This window comes from Bufo bufo, chromosome 3, assembly GCF_905171765.1.
Source record: "Bufo bufo chromosome 3, aBufBuf1.1, whole genome shotgun sequence".
Taxonomy (NCBI): Eukaryota; Metazoa; Chordata; class Amphibia; order Anura; family Bufonidae; genus Bufo; species Bufo bufo.
The window spans coordinates 257204527-257224679 of NC_053391.1; the positions used below are offsets into that span (position 1 = coordinate 257204527).

The 20153-nt window shown below is 42.3% G+C and overlaps 1 protein-coding gene across 1 annotated transcript in view; it reads right to left on the reverse strand.

The window, feature by feature from the left end:
• Nucleotides 1-2755: 2755 nt before the first annotated feature.
• Nucleotides 2756-20153, reverse strand: part of LOC120995103 — a 29011-nt gene continuing 11613 nt past the window's right edge. The window contains exons 2-8 of the mRNA XM_040424111.1: nucleotides 17147-17205; nucleotides 16717-16994; nucleotides 14586-14638; nucleotides 13908-14231; nucleotides 10346-10540; nucleotides 8720-8869; nucleotides 2756-3201 (exon numbers count right to left, since the gene is read on the reverse strand). Coding sequence (XP_040280045.1) covers nucleotides 3025-3201; nucleotides 8720-8869; nucleotides 10346-10540; nucleotides 13908-14231; nucleotides 14586-14638; nucleotides 16717-16994; nucleotides 17147-17205 — 1236 coding nt within the window. The 3' untranslated portion in view covers nucleotides 2756-3024. The remainder of the gene's footprint in view (nucleotides 3202-8719; nucleotides 8870-10345; nucleotides 10541-13907; nucleotides 14232-14585; nucleotides 14639-16716; nucleotides 16995-17146; nucleotides 17206-20153) is intronic.

The following is a 20153-nucleotide window of genomic DNA, read 5'->3' on the forward strand; positions in this document are numbered from 1 at the left end:
AAATCCGATTGAGAACCTCTGGTGGGACATAAAGAAAGCAGTTGCAGCGCGCAAGCCTAAGAATGTGACTGAACTGGAGGCTTTTGCCCAAGAAGAATGGGCAAAGATACCCGTAAATCATTGCAAGACACTTGTGTCAAGCTATGCTTCACGTTTAAAAGCTGTTATAACTGGAAAAGGATGTTGTACTAAGTACTAAGATTCAATGTCACTTGGGGGTTGAATAAAACTGATAATGATGTGAGCACAGAAAAGACATTTGTGGTTATTTCATTATAAATGTTATGTTATATTTGTCTGACTTACAAGGGCCTCTTTGATTTAATTGTAAACAAGATGACTGAAATGATCAAAATCAATGTCAAACTGGCCAAAACACTCAATTTCAGTGGGGGTTGAATAATTTTGAACACAACTGTATATATGTATGTATATATATAGAGATATATATATATCTATATATATATATCTATCTCTTTTATATATTTTTTACCGTTTGAATTTTACTTATATCTGATATTTAGTACTATGTATTGTTTCTAATGAATAAATGGCAGCAATAACCTATATTGAAAAATAAACACAAAGGACATCCTACATTAAGGACTATAACACAAGAATGGATTGTCCCAATTGAGCAATTACAAATAGACTAAACTATAAATATAAAATTGCAAACATAGCAGAAAAAACGCACCTTTATGGAAAATGCCGCATTGAAACCGCAAGAATGTAAAACGACATCCAGAAATCTGATCCAGACCGGTCTTTTGGATACAATTCAGATCCAGATCGGATCTTGAGAAAGACCGACAATTAGTATAAATCACATTGATCTATAGAATCGGGGTATGCCACTGAGGAAGGGGAAAGTCTCCCTGAAACGCGTCTGGTGTAGAATCTTGGATAAATACCCCGCTTTTCATGGACACAAGTGCACTATAAAGAAAAAGAAAAAAGGAATTTTGCCACTTCACAAAGACCTCAAGACGTCATCTACCTGCGCCTGAAGTTGTAAGTACGTGACCCTCACACAGAGTCGGATCTCGGAAACAGCTGTGAGAGACACGTGGGACGCGACAAACTCCGTAGCCGGGATGCCGGCCAGAGGCGGCTCTAGACTTTGTGAGGCCTTAGGCGAAACTCGAACATGAGTCCCCCACAAAGATCGTTGGGATGCTCGTGATCTCCCGTACGGCTCCCCGGCTCAGTCCTCAAGAAATAAGCTGTGTCAACCACCGCACGGAGCGGTGGTGTGGTCAACACTCCCCCTCCATGTATCTCTATGGAAGATTTGGAGATACACAAGTGCTGTATCTGCGGCTCTCCCATAGATACATGGAGGGGGAGTGTTGACCACCACTCCGGGCACAAGGAGATCCGGAGTACCATACAGGAGATCGTGGGGGATCCCATCGAGCGGACCCCCCTTGCCCCCCCGAAGAGATGGGCACAGCAGCAAGCAGGACACACACCTGACCTTGGCCTTCTTCGGGCACCACGCACTGTCTGTCTTCGGGCGCCGGTGGCAGCCAGACAGGGACACTGAGGTGAGGCAGGGCTCTGGCTCCTTCTCCCCTGTGGCTGCGCAGCGCTCTGAGGGCGGGGCTGGCGTTGCGTTCAGTCAGAAGACGGGCCTGTGCGGCAGCACGCTCCGAGCCCTCATCCCCAGCAGCCACTGCTCTCTTAAAGAGGCAGAGTGCAGAGGGGCTCAGAGCGGCTGGGCCGCGGCGGCTCAGTCTTATTTAGTCCGCTTAGCACTGCGCAGGGCCCAGGCCACCCGGAAGCCAATAAAATTGTGGTTGCAGTGTTGTCTGGTGCTGGTGGGAGCCAGAGCGAGGCCTTAGGCGGCGGCCTAAGTGGCCTATTGGAAGAGCCGCCTCTGATGCCGGCATACAGCACGGAGTAAAGGTTTACTCGCAAGTCCCAGCGAAATAAGAATACAGGTAAAGGTAAGCCCACACAGTGGGTAAAAACTCATGAGGCATTACATCAAGTTATTAGAAGGGGAAAGAACGAACTGTATTTAGTTATATACTAAGGACTTCTTTTATCTGGATGAATCGCAACAATATATTGCTGATACAACAGAGACTGGACATATTTTGCAAAGAGGGTTAAGCGCAGATGAAATATCACATATGTGGAGCGCTACTTGTATAGTTACCCTCGGATACACCTTACATTAATACAGGATATTCAGCGGCATTTTAGCACATACGTGCGTCTTTTTATTCAAATATAGGACTGACTTGTACCACCACATTTGGTGTGTTTTTTAGGATTGGTGTGTGATATTCATTATATATGAATTTTTTTAGGATCGATGTGTGACATTCATCATATATGAAATTTGTAGGAGACACATCACCCAATTAAGCGAAGGCTGACCACATAATTTATCCTCCCCCCTTAAATTCCAGGACCCAACGGATCCACATTGGGAAAACTAGAGTGAGGATGTTTTGAGTTATCAGCCTCCGCCTAAACTGTGCATACATTAATTTCTCCAATTGTGTTTATTATATTGTATTTTATCACATTGTTGCTTTATTATATTGTAATTTTATTACAAGTTTTATAATACATTTTGTCCTATATTTCCGTATAAGAGTGCCCATCCATACTTTCTTACATCCTTACGTAATAACCAGTGTAAAACATAAAAGAAGAAAAGATTTCCAAGTGCGCAAGATTAGAAAATAATTGATAAATCTAGTAGTCACTGGAACGTGCACCAGACAACACACAATGATGTGTATCAAACCTTTAATACAAATAACTCTGGCTCATTCCCTGCATAACATAATTATATATGGGATAGATTAGACAGTCTTTTACAACATACCATTATTTCTTACATTTTTCACCCTACTTATTCTGTGGGGCAGAATTCTTTGGAAAATCTAACAAAACACTGTTTATTTCACAGGAAGAAAACACAAGTCAGTTCCCAGTCTGCAAGCTTTCTTGTTGACTGGGAAATAGTGAGAAGAAATGGACAAGATTATTAACCCTAAGACATCAGCCGACAGACGAGTCATATTGGTCTATAAAGTTATTCAGTTCTTGCACACAGAGTCCAGCCATCTCCTGCAGGCTGGAGCGCAGGGCACTTATCACAGCAGTCTCCATAGAGGGATCTTTTTTCAGTAAGGTGCTGGCAACAAAGGAAAACGTTTTGCAGTCTTGAGCAAAGGCCTGGAAGGAAAGTGAAAAAGGATTGAGGAGACAGCAAAAATCTTACGCCCATATGGCTGACCAAGTCAGTGCCCATATACACTATGCACTTGTACTACTGCACCAAATATGTATAACAAACTGTCCAGAGATCTCTCCAATGAGCTTTTTATACTCAGGATAAAAAGTGTCTCTCCAGCTGCCCAGCAAAACTACAACTCCCATTATGACAGCGTGCATCTACCGTGTTTCTCCGAAAATAAGACAGGGTCTTATATTATTTTTTTTCTCTGAAAAAAAAGGGTTCGGGCTTATTATCGGGGTAGGGCTTATTTTGCTTGAACAAAAAATCTAAATGGTTAGGGTTACCATAGTAACCATAACCCTAACTTACAATCACAATTGGTGGCGTAGTGTCAGTGGGTGGCACTCTCTCTCCGATATGCTCTCTCATAGGCAATGGAACCGTGCCCTCTCCTCTCTGCACTTGGGAGGCGGAACTCTGGAGACACTGACAGTGGCACCGTGCCCTCTCTATGGTACAGTATCTCGGGAGTCAGTAGACGCATCTACAGTAGTGATTGGATGAGTGGATCGTGCCTGCTACCGTCCTGTATAAGGCTAGCTACAGTACCATGACGTCACGCGACATAACCTAGCACTGGAGGATCTTACTGTATCTAGGGCTTATTTTTGGAGTAGGGGTTATATTTTGAGCCTACTCCAAAAATCCTGCAAAATAGTGCTAGGGCTTATTATCGGGGTAGGGCTTATTTTCGGGGAAAGAGCATGGTGGGAGTTTTCATTTTGTAAAAGTAGGAAAGCCTATATCACTGTAAGAGCAGAGAGACTACGAAACTCTGTCAAATGAGTAGTTGATGGTGAACTGCCTAAAAAAAAAGTTCAAGAGGGCCTGGATGCATTTCTTGATTGTAATTATATTTAAATATAGTGATGAGATTTCTGGAAATATGTAGTTGATCCGGGTAGTTATTCTGATTGATAACAATAAAAAATAAATTTGGATCATCTCACCTTCATACAGGTTTGGTGCACACGATCTGGGCTGGCAACCCGGAATAATGCAGTAAAAACGTTAATCTGAGATCTGATACAGACTGAGGTTTGATACAGATTTGATATAGATTTTCAGCCATGCAAACCATATGACTTATTTTTGGCAACTTTTTTCCATTTGAGTGCAATAAAAACACTGTTGCAAATGTGCCCTTAGTGGCATTGTACTGTACTTTGGCAAAACTTTTAGAATATCTAAAAAGTTTTGATTGGTGGGGGCTCGAGTGCTTATAACTAGAATGATGAGAGAAAAGTGCTCACATACCACACGCTCTCTCCTCACTGCAGGACACAGATATTGATCGTATGCACTGGAAATTTTTTGCAAGGGAATTTTGATGCCGTGCGTGAAAAATCAGCCACAAAAATAACAGGCATGTTATTTATTTCAGGCAGAAAAATGTGAGAATTAGAACCACAGCATGACAATGGGTCTAATCCTAGTGCTGATCTTCTGCACAGCAAAGTGTAGATTTGAAGTAGAAATCCAAGGGTGGGTACTACTGCATGTGTCACTGTGAAATTAAATGCATTGTGTGCAATCCTTTATTTTGGGAATGGGTTTTATTGCACACAAAAGCTTTATTTCAATAAAAATTATACCTGGTTTAAAAAAGAAATCCAAGGGTCAGGCATGGATTAACTACTGAGGAAACAACACATCAGAAAATATCACAGTGTGGATGTACTTCAGACAATAATGGAAATTAACAGTCACACAAACAATTATAATTGGCCAATGTAGGTGCTCTTTTTAATGAACACCAATTAATTGGACGGAACTTGTTACAGGCAATTATCTGTCCATGTTCAACAGGGGTCTCGAACAGGCAGCCCCTGAGACAAGTATCTGCAGCCCACGACCATGAGGTGAGATGAGCCTATGGCTCCCATCCCAACTGTTCAGCTTTATTGACCTGAAGTCTATGAGGCAGCAGAACGGCACAGGAGGTAGCAATAACATCACAGCGAACTTCTACTCCAGGTATCAGGCCGTGTGATGACGTGGTCACACGCTACCGTTCATGACCACGTCATCGTGCTGCCTGAAACCCAGCTCAGGAGGCCGTGATGATGGCATCGCCTGCAGCATCAGGATTTGGCAACTTTCTGGCCTGTATCTCAGACAGTGATAATGGAGAACGGGAGTCAGGCAAGTGTATTTTTTCCAATATGTGGGCACTACTGGGGACATTAACATGGGCCAGAGCACAAAAGAGGTAGCATTACAAAACATGAGGCACTACTGGTGGCATTAATATAGGCCGGAGCACTACAGGGGTGGACATTATAATACAGGGTCACTACAGGAGGATTAAAGGGTGTTGTCTAATTTCAGCACAAGGCATTTATCATGTATAGAAAGTAAATGAAGGCACTTGCTGATGTATTGTGATTGTCCATATTGCCTCCATTGCTGATTTGATTAATTTTTCCATCACATTATACACTGCTCGTTTCCAGGGATTGACAACTCTGCAATCCAGCAGTGGTGGTCGTGCTAGCACATTATCGGAGGAAAAATGCCAGCCTATGCACACTCCAGCAGTCCCAGGCAACCAGAGAGACAGTGTGCAAGCATTGGCTGCTATCCCCCTCCCGACACTGGATTTATTTTGTCCGTGTACAGACAGAAGCAACAGCGGCGGTGCAGGGACCAGGAGCGGCACAGGGAGCAGGGTAAGTACACTGCTCAAAAAAATAAAGGGAACACAAAAATAATACATCCTAGATCTGAGTTAATTAAATATTCTTCTGAAATACTTTGTTCTTTACATAGTTGAATGTGCTGACAACAAAATCACACAAAAATAAAAAAATGGAAATCACATTTTTCAACCCATGGAGGTCTGGATTTGGAGTTACACTCAAAATTAAAGTGGAAAAACACACTACAGGCTGATCCAACTTTGATGTAATGTCCTTAAAACAAGTCAATATGAGGCTCAGTAGTGTGTGTGGCCTCCACGTGCCTGTATGACCTCCCTACAACGCCTGTGCATGCTCCTGATGAGGTGGCGGACAGTCTCCTGAGGGATCTCCTCCCAGACCTGGACTAAAGCATCTGCCAACTCCTGGACAGTCTGTGGTGCAACGTGACGTTGGTGGATAGAGAGAGACATGATGTCCCAGATGTGCTCAATTGGATTCAGGTCTGGGGAACGGGCGGGCCAGTCCATAGCATCAATGCCTTAGTCTTGCAGGAACTGCTGACACACTTAAGCCACATGAGGTCTAGCATTGTCTTGCATTAGGAGGAACCCAGGGCCAACCGCACCAGCATATGGTCTCAAGGGGTCTATGGATCTCATCTCGGTACCTAATGGCAGTCAGGCTACCTCTGGCGAGCACATGGAGGGCTGTGCGGCCCTTCAAAGAAATGCCACCCCACACCATTACTGACCCAATGCCAAACCGGTCATGCTGGAGGATGTTGCAGGCAGAATGTTCTCCACGGCGTCTCCAGACTCTGTCACGTCTGTCACATGTGCTCAGTGTGAACCTGCTTTCATCTGTGAAGAGCACAGGGCGCCAGTGGCGAATTTGACAATCTTGGTGTTCTCTGGCAAATGCCAAACGTCCTGCACGGTGTTGGGCTGAAAGCACAACCCCCACCTGTGGTCGTCGGGCCCTCATATCAGCCTCATGGAGTCTGTTTCTGACCGTTTGAGCAGACACTTGCACATTTGTGGCCTGCTGGAGGTCATTTTGCATGGCTCTGGCAGTGCTCCTCCTGTTCCTCCTTGCACAAAGGCGGAGGTAGCGGTCCTGCTGCTGGGTTGTTGGCCTCCTCCACGTCTCCTGATGTACTGGCCTGTCTCCTGGTAGCGCCTCCATGCTCTGGACACTACGCTGACAGACACAGCAAACCTTCTTGCCACAGCTCGCATTGATGTGCCATCCTGGATAAGCTGCACTACCTGAGCCACTTGTGTGGGTTGTAGACTCCGTCTCATGCTACCACTAGAGTGAAAGCACCGCCAGCATTCAAAAGTGACCAAAACATCAGCCAGGAAGCATAGGAACTGAGAAGTGGTCTGTGGTCACCACCTGCAGAACCACTCTTTTATTGGGGGTGTCTTGCTAATTGCCTATAATTTCCACCTGTTGTCTATCCCATTTGCACAACAGCATGTGAAATTGATTGTCACTCAGTGTTGCTTCCTAAGTGGACAGTTTGATTTTACAGAAGTGTGATTGACTTGGAGTTACATTGTGTTGTTTAAGTGTTCCCTTTATTTTTTTGAGCAGTGTATATTACCTGTGAGCGGCCCAGCACATTGGGGGGGCTGTTGGAGACATCGGATAACAATCCCTTTAAAAGGGGTTGTCAGAGTTCAGAGCTGATCCCGGACATAGCCTTATTTTCACCCAGACAGCCCCCTGATGTTGGCATCGGAGCATCTCATGCTCCGATACGCTCCCTTGCCCTGCGCTAGATTGCGCAGGGCACAGGCTCTTTTGTTTACAATAACACTGCTGGGCGTAAGCTTTCGCCCGGCAGTGTGTTCGGTGACGTCACCGGCTCAGATGGGTGCGCTTTAGTGCTGCCCTAGCAGTTTTACTGGTTAGGGCAGCGCTAAAGCCCGCCCATCAGTGCCGTTGACGTCACCAGGCTTCCTGGCAGCCCCATGGAGAGCCCAGTACGTCACCGGAACTCTTGAAAATGCCTTTGCCCTGCGCGATTTAGCGCAGGGCAAAGGAGAGCATCGGAGCATAAACTGCTCCGATACTCAAGTCAGGGGGGCTGCCTGGGTGAAATATAGGTTGGAGCACATTACTAATGGAGGCTCTAAAGCGGTGCGTTATAGAGGGACCTTGTTAGTTCTGGGGGCATTGTATGGGGGCCTAATTGCTACTGGAGGCACCATGGTGGCATAATTACTACTGGGGGTTCTGTGGGGGCACTCTAGGCGAGCATTATCACTATTGGAGGTACTATAGAGGGCACTATTACTACTGAGGGCAGTCTGGGAGCACTATTACTATGTGTGGACAATCTTTATGGCACCGTTATATTTATAGTATCATGTTTGGGGGCATTGGACAGCACAGCTGGCACAGTATTGGGGGGAGGATGATGGAAAAGTGAGAAACCTAGGATGTCTGTGCGCCAATCTCTGCAGAGACGAGACGCGGCTGAAATGTGAATGTGGTCTGGTCTGAACTGAGAAGATGAGGAAAGAGAACCTTGACATTAGAGAAGACGTCACTGGATGTAAGAGGTATGTGGTGCTGTATTCTATTAATAATTTTATATTATATCGTATTTGAAATGAACATGGCCCATCAACTGAAATTTTTTTCTATGCGAGGCACATGTATCTGGCAGAGTTTGAGATGTCTGATGTACCGGAGATAAGGACCCTTATAAGATATGTAGACTGGTAGGCTTCAGTCTGTTGGGCCTCTACAGCCCGTGAATACAGCTTTATTTGAATTCTGCAGAATGGAATCTTACCACTTCAATCTGTTCTTTTCTTGCCAAGATAAAGGCTGTACGAAGTTCTTGTGCAGTGTCGGGCAGCTTAAAATTCACAGATCCTGTGTGCTCTTGTTCAGTGGTGCTAGCAGACACCACAGACTCTGATGGAATATCCCCCCAGCAGCCCTGTAAAAGAATAAAGGACACATTAAAGTTTTCCTTAATAGCTCTAGATTACGTAATGAGGCCAGTAAATACCTCTGAGGTTAGCACAAAAATTAAAATTGAACATTAAAGGGTTGGATCATCTCAGATATTGATGGCATATTGGCATTCATCACTCTGTAAGTTCCAGTAATAACTGAGCCACGGCTCCATTCACTGCGATGGAACTGCTGGAAATAGCACTCAGCTATTTTCAGAACTCCCATGGTGGTGAACAGGTGGTGGTCGTGCATGGAAAGTGCTCTCCATTCACTTTGAAGGCACCAATCTGGAGATAGGTGTGGGTACCAGAGGTGGTACCCAAAATCATCTGACATTTATGGCAAATATGAGGAGTTAACCCCTTTAATACTACAGATTGAAATGTGGTGGCTTAGTGGTTATCACTATTGCCTTGCAGTGCTGGGGTCCTGGGTTTGAATCTGACCAAAGACACCTGCATGGAGTTCATATGTTCACACAGTTTTTTTATGGGGAAAAAAAAAAAGTAACAGGTATTACATCTTAATTTAGCATCAGCCGGGATCATTATAGAGTGCTGTGAATGAGAACACAGAGTCTTTACTTGGAACATAAAGGTAACCATTTGTAGCTGCTTGCAAAACAGGGATGGTCAACCAAAATAAAAGGGTTCCTGGTGCTCTTTAAAAAGTTCGGGCCAGCAGGTGGCAGCAATGAACTGTAATATGGAGATTTCTGTGTAGAATATTAGAGCAAATTCCATTGTTCTATACAAATTACAACCTGATGATTGCAAGTTGGTGTGCAATTGGGGACCTAACAAAAAGTACTAAAAACAAAAACATTTCAAATCACCCCCTTTCCCCAAAATAAAACAAACAAAAAATAATAATGGGCATCGCCACATGCAAAATCTCATACAGTGAATGGCATAATGGAAAAAAAAAAAAAAAAATGGCTGATTCGCCGTTTTTCCATCACTTACCAAATGATCAAAAAGTCATACATAACTTAAAATATTAGCAAAAACTACAGATCGTTCCGCAAAAAATTAGCCCTCACACATCTCTGTAGACATAGCTATAAAAAGGTTATGGGGGTCTGAATAAGGCAATCACAAAAAAAAAAAAAAATTCAAACTTTTTTTTTTTTTCCAGTATTAAAAAAGACTACACAAGTCTGGTATTGATGTAAAGGTACTGACCTGGAAAATGAAGAGCACAAGTCAGTTTTACCAGACTTGTAAAAACAAAACACATAACACTGTGGCATAATTGCATTTTTTTTCCAATTCCCCCCCAATTGGCATTAGAAAGGACAACTTGTCCCGCAAAAAACAAGTCCTCATGGTTAAGTGAAAGGAAAAATAAAAATAAGTTATGGTTCTGGGAAGGCAGGGAGAAAAAAAACTAAAATGCAAAATAGCTGCGTCAGGAAGGGGTTAAATGGACTAAGGTGAATTCAGGGATATATTACCAGCAGAGGGATCTGATCAGTCTTCTCTTCATCTCTATCCTGGTTCCCGCATAGTCTCTTTACCACAAATGATTCTGCTTCCCTTTGTTCCAGAGAGACGCCGAAATCCTCCACCTCTGAATGAGACCTTTTTCCAGGATTCACACTTGTTGGCAGTTCTATTGCCTGTGCAATTTGCTCAGTTTGAGGCATCTCCTACAAGAATCAAACATCGCTAGAATTGCAATTCAAGTCATAAAATCTAACAAAAACGAATATATGATTGGTTGATAAAGACTATAGTAAACTGGTGGAAAAACTGATCTTGAAAATCCCTGCCCATAAACTCCTGACAGGCTGTCCACTGCTGGAACCCCCAGCAATCCACTGTAATCTGTTACAGCAAGTTTTTCATTGCACATTACCATTCAATAGGCTGAGTAATGTGAAATGCAGGGATGAGACGGGTTCTCCAGAGACACTCTTTTAGCTGCTCCCATTCTGGCTAAGAGAATGAGGGATCATAATAAGGTACTTCTGCATCTGCAACAACCCAGAAACATAAGCATGCAACCAAACATAAATCGCCATTTTCTGACTTCATTATTTATTAGAGCATAGTAAAGAAGTCCAGGTCACCGTGACCATCCTTTACCTACATTCCAATGTAGTATACAGGAAGGCAGCATCTATCCAGCTCCCAACTTGCAAATAAAATCCAACTTTTATTGGAAATCCATAAAAAAAAATGTAAGGCCTCTTTCACAAGGGCGTCACGTTTTGGCTCCGCATGCGTCCCGGGTGCAGGGTGCATTGCGGCAAACCCTCACGAGTAGGTACGCAATTGCAGTCAGTTTTGACTGCGATTGCGTTCCGTTGTTCAGTTTTTATCACGCGGGTGCAATGCGTTTTGCACGCGTGTGATAAAAAACTGAATGTGGTACCCAGACCCGAACTTCTTCAGTGAAGTTCAGGTTTGGGTTCAAGGTTGTGTAGATTGTATTATTTTCCCTTATAACATGGTTATAAAGGGAAAATAATAGCATTCTTAATACAGAATGCTTAGTAAATTAGGGCTGGAAGGGTTAAAAAAATATAATATATAATAATTTAACTCACCTTAATCCACTTGTTCGTGCAGCCCGGCTTCTCTTCTGTCTTCTTTCTTCAGGACCTGGGTAAAGGACCTGTGGTGACTGGACCATGTGATGAGCGCAGTGACGTCACCACAGGTCCTTTACCCAGGTCCTGAAGAAAGAAGACAGAAGAGAAGCTGGGCTGCGCAAACAAGTAGATTAAGGCGAGTTAAATTATTTTTATTTATTTTTTTAACCCCTCCAACCCTATTGTACTAAGCATTCTGTATTAAGAATGCTATTATTTTCCCTTATAACCATGTTATAAGGGAAAATAATATTATGATCGGGTCCCCATCCCGATCATCTCCTAGCAACCATGGGTGAAAATCGCACCGCATCTCCACTTGCTTGCGTTTTTTACGCAGCCCCATTAATTTCTATGGGGCCTGCGTTGCGTGAAAAACGCACAAAGTAGAGCATGCTGCTATTTTCACGCAATGCACAACTGATGAGTAAAAATCACCGCTAATGTGCACAGCCCCATAGAAGTGAATGGGTCCGGATTCAGTGCGGGTGCAATGCGTTCACCTCACGCATTGCACCCGCGCGGAAATCTTGCCCGTGTGAAAGGGGCCTAAAGAGTACAAGTGTACAGAACGTTTACTGGTAACACAACCCCTTAGTCATGGCAGGTCATACTAAAGGGGCATGCTGCACCTGAAGTGCAATGGCGTGACCTCTACACTTCTGTTCTGTACATATTTAATAGATTTACAATAAAAGTTGGATTTCACTACTGAGCTGGATCAATGCTTACCTTCAAATGAGTTTTTAATTCCATTCATAGTTAACTCAAAGTTCTACAGGTAAACTATGGAAAAAAATTGCACTGTCACCAGCAATGCTGTATGAAGGCGGCTACATAGTAACTGGCGTGGATTCAAGGAGTTATCCTAGAAAAATCCAAGTCCCAGCATCCCTGCTGCCTTTTCAAGGAGCTGCTGTGTTCCCCGGAGCTCTGATGAGCGATGCAGACTCCCAGCTGCTTCCCAATGACAGCGCCGTGCATTGTATAGTGGCAGTGCTTGGTATTGCAGCTCAGCCCGATTGACTTGAATAGGGCTGAGCTGCAACTAGGCCACATGACCCATACACAGTGATGTCACTGGTCTAGGAAGAGGCTGCAGCGCTCAATGTCTCTTCTAGGAGCTGATTACTTTATAAAGTTATGCAATTCTGGCAGTTTTATTTTCCTTACAGCGTTCATCATGCATATTAAATGCAATATTTTAATATTTTGTATCATTGATACCATTTTTTTTTTTTTTACTTTAAAACATGAGAAATGGGAAAAGTTTTTTTTTTAAAACTTTATTCCACTGATTTTTACTTAGTTTGCTTGTACTATTAACAGCAAGACTTATTACACCCTGCTACAGATGCCGTGTAACATGGAACGTCTGGGAGCCTTCAGAACTACCCCGACTGCCATAGAAACCAATCAGCACTCTGCAATTATGTGAAGGGAGTGTTGACTGAAAGGCGGAGGGAGCATGCCCCCAGTGTCTGAATGCTGAGATGCTATAGTCTATTGACCATGGCATCTAAGGGGTTAAAAGCCAGGACTGGAGATAACTCTGACCCCGGTCACAGCCAGAACCTGCCATGTATGGAGCAGGCTTGTGTACTTGTGAGCCTGCTCCATACATTCCTTAATGACCAATGACATACACATACAATCATTGGTTACTAAAAGGCTTAATGTGAACCTGTCCTCTTCAATTTAGCTATTAAACTTATCCTTTCTAAATCTATTGTGTTTCCCCAGTCATATAAATCACAATTAGAATTAAATCTGCTGCCGATTTAACTAACAATCTTTTCTTTACTTCCCGCCATCTATGCAAATGTGCATAAAAGAGTCGTATCTTACATTTCTCAGCCGAGAAGAGTCATATCTTCCCGGAGTCAAGCTCCTCAGCCCCGCCTCAGAAACTCCCCATATCGATGTAATCTCGCGCATTATTCTTATCATTGAAAACGAGGTTGTGTCGCTGTGAAGCAGGAACTAATGCGCCGCTATCTACTATCGCTGGGGGAGGATAGTTGGGAACATTTCAGCACATTGTGGTGTGAGGGGGAGGGGACATACACTGAGCTATCCGATTGCTCCAAGAAAGAAAGGGCAATTGCGCATGCGCGCGATTTCAGACGCTATTTCGAGCGAAGATGCTGAATATTGGCTGTCAATCAAAGTCTAGGGGGAGGGAAATAGGCACTGATTGTGTGAGGGGAAGGAATTAATTATGCTAATGAGAATGACAGCGGGAAATCTTTAGGGGGCAATATATTAGGATATGGAGGTCCAGAGAAGGTTATGAATGGATCGCTGGAAACTCTCATGGTAGACAAGATTTAAGGTACCTTTAGTTTAATATGTAAAAACATGGCGACAGGTTCCCTTTAAAGAATGCCAGATTAAATAGGCAGACACCCCAACATACCTCTATCTTGGATTCTGTGATCTCTGTCTTTATATTACATGCAGGTAGCATTTCATTTCTCTGATCAGAAAGCGGGCTTGTGATTTCTTCTTTTATCACAGTGTCTACCTTTACATCTTTGTTAGCTAGCTTTGCAGTCTCCTGTGAAAGCTTCTCACAGTCTTGTGGGGGACTGGGATCATCTTCAGGGTTTTTCTTTTTGGAGGAGCTTGTCTCACTTTCATTCTGCGATACATTTGAATACACATATAAGGCCTCATGCACCTGACGGTAGTTTTCTTCTTCAGGGCTTTTCTCTTTGGAGGGCGTTGCTTCACTTTCATCCTGTGATACATTAGAATATATATATAAAGAAGGCCTCATGGACACAACCATAGGTTTCTTCTCCAGGGCTTTTATGGCCTCATGTGCACAACTGTAGTTTTGGTAGTTTGGCCCATTCAATTCTATGAGTCTTCAAAAAATGGGGATGTCATCCATGTGCTGCCTGCATCTGTGTGGCCGTTCCGCAAATTATAGAACATGTCCTATTCTTGTTTGTTGTGCGGAAAAGAATAGCGGGTTCTAGTAGAAATATGAGGCATGCAAATGGATATGGTCGTGTGCATGTGGGCTTATAATAAGGAAAGTTGTTGCAATGTCATACACGATGAAGAGTTGGCTTGTAAGATGTCTTACCTCACTTATGCCTGGTGTTAATGTTACAACAGTACGACCGGGATTATGGATCACTACAACAGAAAACACATGAATGGCTGGTTTTACCAAGCTCTTTAGATTGCTTCGATTACAGAAGTAATTCTAAAATCACAAGTTTATAGCGTAATAAAAAAAAATAATAATAAATGCCCACAAGAATATATAAACATACTTATAAACTAGACTAGAAGATCAGGTAGTTTAAATCCGTTATTTAAAAATTACTGCAGAATAAAATCGTGGGGAAAGGTTTAGCAAAAAAAGTAAAGTAAAAAGAAAATTGAACAATTTGATAGAGATATAAATATCTTTCTTTCATTTTTTTATGTAACTAGATTGATTTTCTTATGTAGTTACTTTAAGCTGCTTCTTCCTTATCTAAGCAGTGCCTTCCCCTCCCCCCATTGCTCCGAGCTGTCTGTATCTCAGCAGTAAGGAGAGGGCGGGGGCATACAGCTGTGTGCTGAGCTCATCCTGACTTCTCCCACAGATGTGTGCAGAAGGATGTATAGACTGTAGAAGAATGTTTGAGCCAATTACTTAGCTAGATGATAGATATATATATATATATATATATATATATTCATTTATTCAGTGCCTATAAAAAAAAAAACACATCCTTTAAGTGTCATATCTGACGTAAGCAGTATTAATGTTCATACGACTCCATTACAAGATGGCGCCGATGCACAGATGTTTACATTAAATTAACATACCAAAGTTTGTAAGATAGTGCACAATGCACAGACGCCAAGTGTTATCTCTTTTCCTCTCATCTCTTTTTCCCTCTTAGCCAATGAAATAATGGCATGAGCCTCAAGGAGGGGGGGGCGGCGACCCCCTCTGAAGATGTAAAATGGCTTTACTCATTGGAATAAAAAATAAAAAAGAGATCGTCTTTGACCAGCTTGTGTCCGCGTCTAGTCTCTCTGCCACGCGTGGCTATTATCCCCTTGAGGGTACCTTGATTTGGAGCACCAGAGTGTATCTTAAATGCTTTAATTAAAGCAACTTCAACAAATTAATATGTATTGATTTTTGAGCACTTTAACTTTACCACTTGCCCACCGCTGCACAATTTTATATGTCGAGGCAGTAGGCTCTAACCCACTGTATAAAAGCAGCAGGTTTTTTTACAATCTGTCGGCGTTCTGTGGCACTGCAGATCGCTATGAACACACTGTCATTAGACAGCTGCAGTCACAATGAAGATCCTGGAGACCAGCCAAAGTGGTCACCGGGCAAAGATCCTCTGAAAAAAATCCAGTAAGGGCACAGGTGGCTAAGATCCTTGGTGTGAAAGGGATCCCTGCTGGCTGTAAAGTGAACTGTGATCCTGCTGTCTGTGAATTAACCTCCTTCTGCCATTACGGTAGCAGAATGGGTTAATTCACTTTGTTTAATATACATTTTTTTCATAATTTCCAGAGTTTTTTCTTCAATCATTTTTTATTTTTTTTATGTAACTAATGTGTCCTGTGAAAAATATCATTAAACACATATAGGTTAGCTCAGAGATTAAATATTAGATAGGCCCATAGCTAAAACTGGCCAGGCAGTGTGAGTTCTCATTCTGACATCTGCTCCTCTGACAGGATTGCACAGCATTATAACGGATTTATAATGCTGTGTGTCTTAGTAACTATTGAATTACACAAACATAATGCTGTCAGTGTAATTCAGTAGATACAGGTCTAACAGGGACACACAGTCTTATAAATCATTATAGTGCTGTGTGATCCTGTCAGATGAGCGGTGTTCAGTCTCTTCAACTGACACAGTTACTTCTCTATTGTAGGAGTGCTTCTTTAAAGAAAAAAAAAAAAAAAGGGAAACTAAACTAGTGCATTCCATTCTTTTTTCTTATTCTTGATGTCCTAATCTGTTTAATCTAAAAAAGCATTTTTCAAACAGCGTTTGTCAGTTCTAAAAAATTAATGGCGTGGAAGCAAACATGCATGCCTTGCTGCTTCATTCATATGGGGGAAATAAGACTGCATTCTCATGATTGGAGAGAGTCCCAGCCTTCGATCAGAAACGTATACCATTATCCTATTGATATCTGATTGCTATGCCAAATTTAGAAACCAGTTTTAATATTTCCGCTCACCTTTTTGTGCAGGTTGTGGTGTACTGGTATTCCCTCGAATTTCATTTTCATTCTTATGGGCTTTTACGGGCTTATGGGAATATTTCTTATGTGGAGTCTCTGGGACATTGCCCCGATATCGAGAAGGTTCTCCCTGTCCTCGTTGGTAGCCACCACGATAATATGTGTCTTTTCGATAGCTACCATCATGACGGCCCCCTCTGTTGTATACAGGTTCTCTATGCTCTCGATATTCATTAAATGAATTGTCATGATATGACCCATAGTTGTCGTGTTCCCTAAAAATAAATAAAGGAATACTAACTATAAAATACATCTTTTTTTTACATGCCTTCATAGAATGACTGCCATAAATGGTGCTCCTACTACATGGTTTTGAGTTAATTTTTGTCTGGAACTACACATCAGTTGAAGATGACCCTCTCCCTACCTGTGATCATGGTAGCCTCCTCTGTATGGCCTGGAGCGATGACTTCTAGGTGGAGGAATCTTTAAAAGAAAAAGAAATAAGAATTAGAACTACTCCAATCTCTACTGGATGAGTAACCTCCTGCTCATAGAAAACACCAGTATATAAAACAGGGAAGACTAGGGTGAAATGAGACACCAAGTGTATGTTCCACAACAAAATACAGTACAGACCACATTCACTCAGTGTACAAAAATACTCTGCGGATTCAAGTCAGGCTATGGATTTTCAAAGTCATAGAATGCCCCTTCGGTTACTAAAATGTTGCAGTTTCACTTCAGATTTCATTACTTGCCAAGAAAAGACTGATATCTGTGCTCAATCTTCAACATCTGCATGTAACCCAAATTTCTTTTATTTCAGTTTGAGGATTTTCATGTGGAATTACTTTTGGAAAAATTATTCGATCTGAGAATTGACCCTAAGACCACTTTCACAGTATTTTTCATCTGTATATCATAGATCCAAAGACGATCCGTTAAAGTTATTATTTTTTTTTTTTGCAATGCTGTTTCCATACAGCATTAAAATGTATAGGCTCAGTGTAGCAAAACTGAACAGACAGAAAATTTCCAAAACCTATTCTTTTTGAGGGGACTAATTCATTTAATGGAACCACCTTAAAACGAGCCCTTGATATTTGGTAAATTTGATAACCCTTTAGGTGTTTCACGGGAACCAAAATCAAAGAGCTGAAATTTTGAAATGTTTGAAAATTTTCAATTTCAGTGCTTTTTTTTTTTAGGACACAGCAGGAGATAAAATAGAAAAAAAAAAAAAAGTTATTTATGAATCAGATTCTGCCGTTTTTAGAAATATCCTATATGTGGCCTCAGAGTGAAACATGAATTAGCATGATTTTCAGGTGCCAAAACTTAACAGCCTACAAATGACCCCATTTTGGATATTACTCACTGAATTCATCTAGAATTGTTTTCCAATAATACAATGCTTTAGCCCCAATGTCTAGGAGTAAATGATAAAAAAATAAAAAAAATAAAAGTAATTTCTGATTAGGGCTCAGACACGAGAGAGCACCATTTGGCTTTTGGAGGGAAGATATGGATAGTATGGTTTTTATTGCATGCCTCATTTGTGTACAGTGGAAAACCACAAGAACTGACCATATTTTGGAAACAACCATTCAAAAATTTACTTAGGGGTATAGTGACTGTTAAGAATGGGAAGTAGAAGTAGAAAAAAAAAAGACAAATTATTGAAAGTACATAGCCACAAACAGAAGAAAATACATAACAATACCCCTATGTGGACGGAAACTGCAGCACATGTGCATATGAAGTATATTCTGGCGATTTATAAAAGCATTGGCTGACAATTGCAGATGCTCATAGGTGAAAGAGAAACATCCCCATATTAGAAACCATACACCTCAGCCAGATGGACACAGATTATGACATTATATACTTGGTGGAACTTGAAATGTATGTACATGATTAGTTTTTTATATGTGATGACGGGAATGGCAGTGCGTCTTATAAAGCGAATAGTGCAATTTTTACATTGTTGACACTAATACTTCGCCGGCCACTATGCTGCACAGCACGGCCTGCGATGTATCAGTTACAGTAAGCGGGGTGGGAGAAGGGGCTGGAGGCCGCAACTGCAGGTTGCACCCGCAGTGGGGCCCGATGCAGTGACTGTACTCTATTACACCGGGCACGCTCACAGCAGTCTCAATATGTAAAGTCTAATCATTAACCAGTGGCTCTGGTTTGTTTAACTAGTGTAATCGTGTGTAGTAGTACTCACTAACAAAGCGGCGGCAGGCAGACCGGCAGTGTAACGTCACTCATTCATTCACATTCCTCCCACTTCCTTAATGAAGCTGGCGAGCAGGAGCGTGAATGAGTGAGTGACGTTACGCTACCAGCCTGCCCGCTGCTTTGATAGTGAATACTACTACAGACTACTACTGCCAATGTCTGCAGTGAATATAGTATGTGACCCTGCTATATATTATAAAATAAGTTACTCTTTCTGCTATGCCCCCAGACTGCGTCCACCAGCACCGAAGGTACATGCCCTGTTAGTGCCCCTTAGCCAAGACCTTGTGCAGCAGCCCCACCTGTACTAGCCTAATGGCAACAATAGGGTTAACCAATGTACTAACCCCTTTTAGAGTACCACAAAGAGACAAAGGGTTAAGCTTGATCCATTTTGGCTTATTTTGCTGTTGTGACTCTAAAACATCTTGTCCTGGTCCCTGAAGAAGCTGGAGCTACATGCGGTATCAGGTGAGAAGAGGGGAGCTGATGAAACACTTAATGAGTGTGCTTGTCACCTTTGCAAGGACTGCAGCCAGAAAGGCAGGATGATGAGCAGGAGTCACATCTAACAAGTAGGGCGCCATACGCAGACTGTAATCTGTATGATTTATCTGTAACCGCTCTAACTGATCCTGCTAGGATACCTATTTGATAGATTTGGACCACTGACACGTGCAATTAGTCATTCCTCAGGAAAGACACTTCTGCTAGGTTATTGTCACAAGTACTTACAGTTACAAATTACAACCACAGCTACCCCCATATGAGTGTATCATCCACAGATCCCCCATAACCGTGTCATCCACATATCCCCCATGACAATGCATCATCCAGAGATGCCCCCATAACAATGAGTCATCGACAGATCCCCTCAATAACAATGCGTTATCCACAGACCACCATTAGTTCAAAACCCACTAAAAGCCCACCTTTTGGTTTAAAATATTTTTTTTCCTTATTTTCCTCCTCAAAAACCTAGTTGTGTCTTATAATCAGGTGCGTCTTATAAAGCGAAAAATACGGTATCTTCTGTGAGTGCTCTGTGTTAGCCGGATATGGGACTGAAGTATGGCGTATTTATTACATCCAAATTTACTTCTCACGTTCTCCCTAAAGACGCCTGCTTTCTTTCTGCTCCATCACCATGATATTCCTCTACCCACATATAGGAAGTCAGTGGT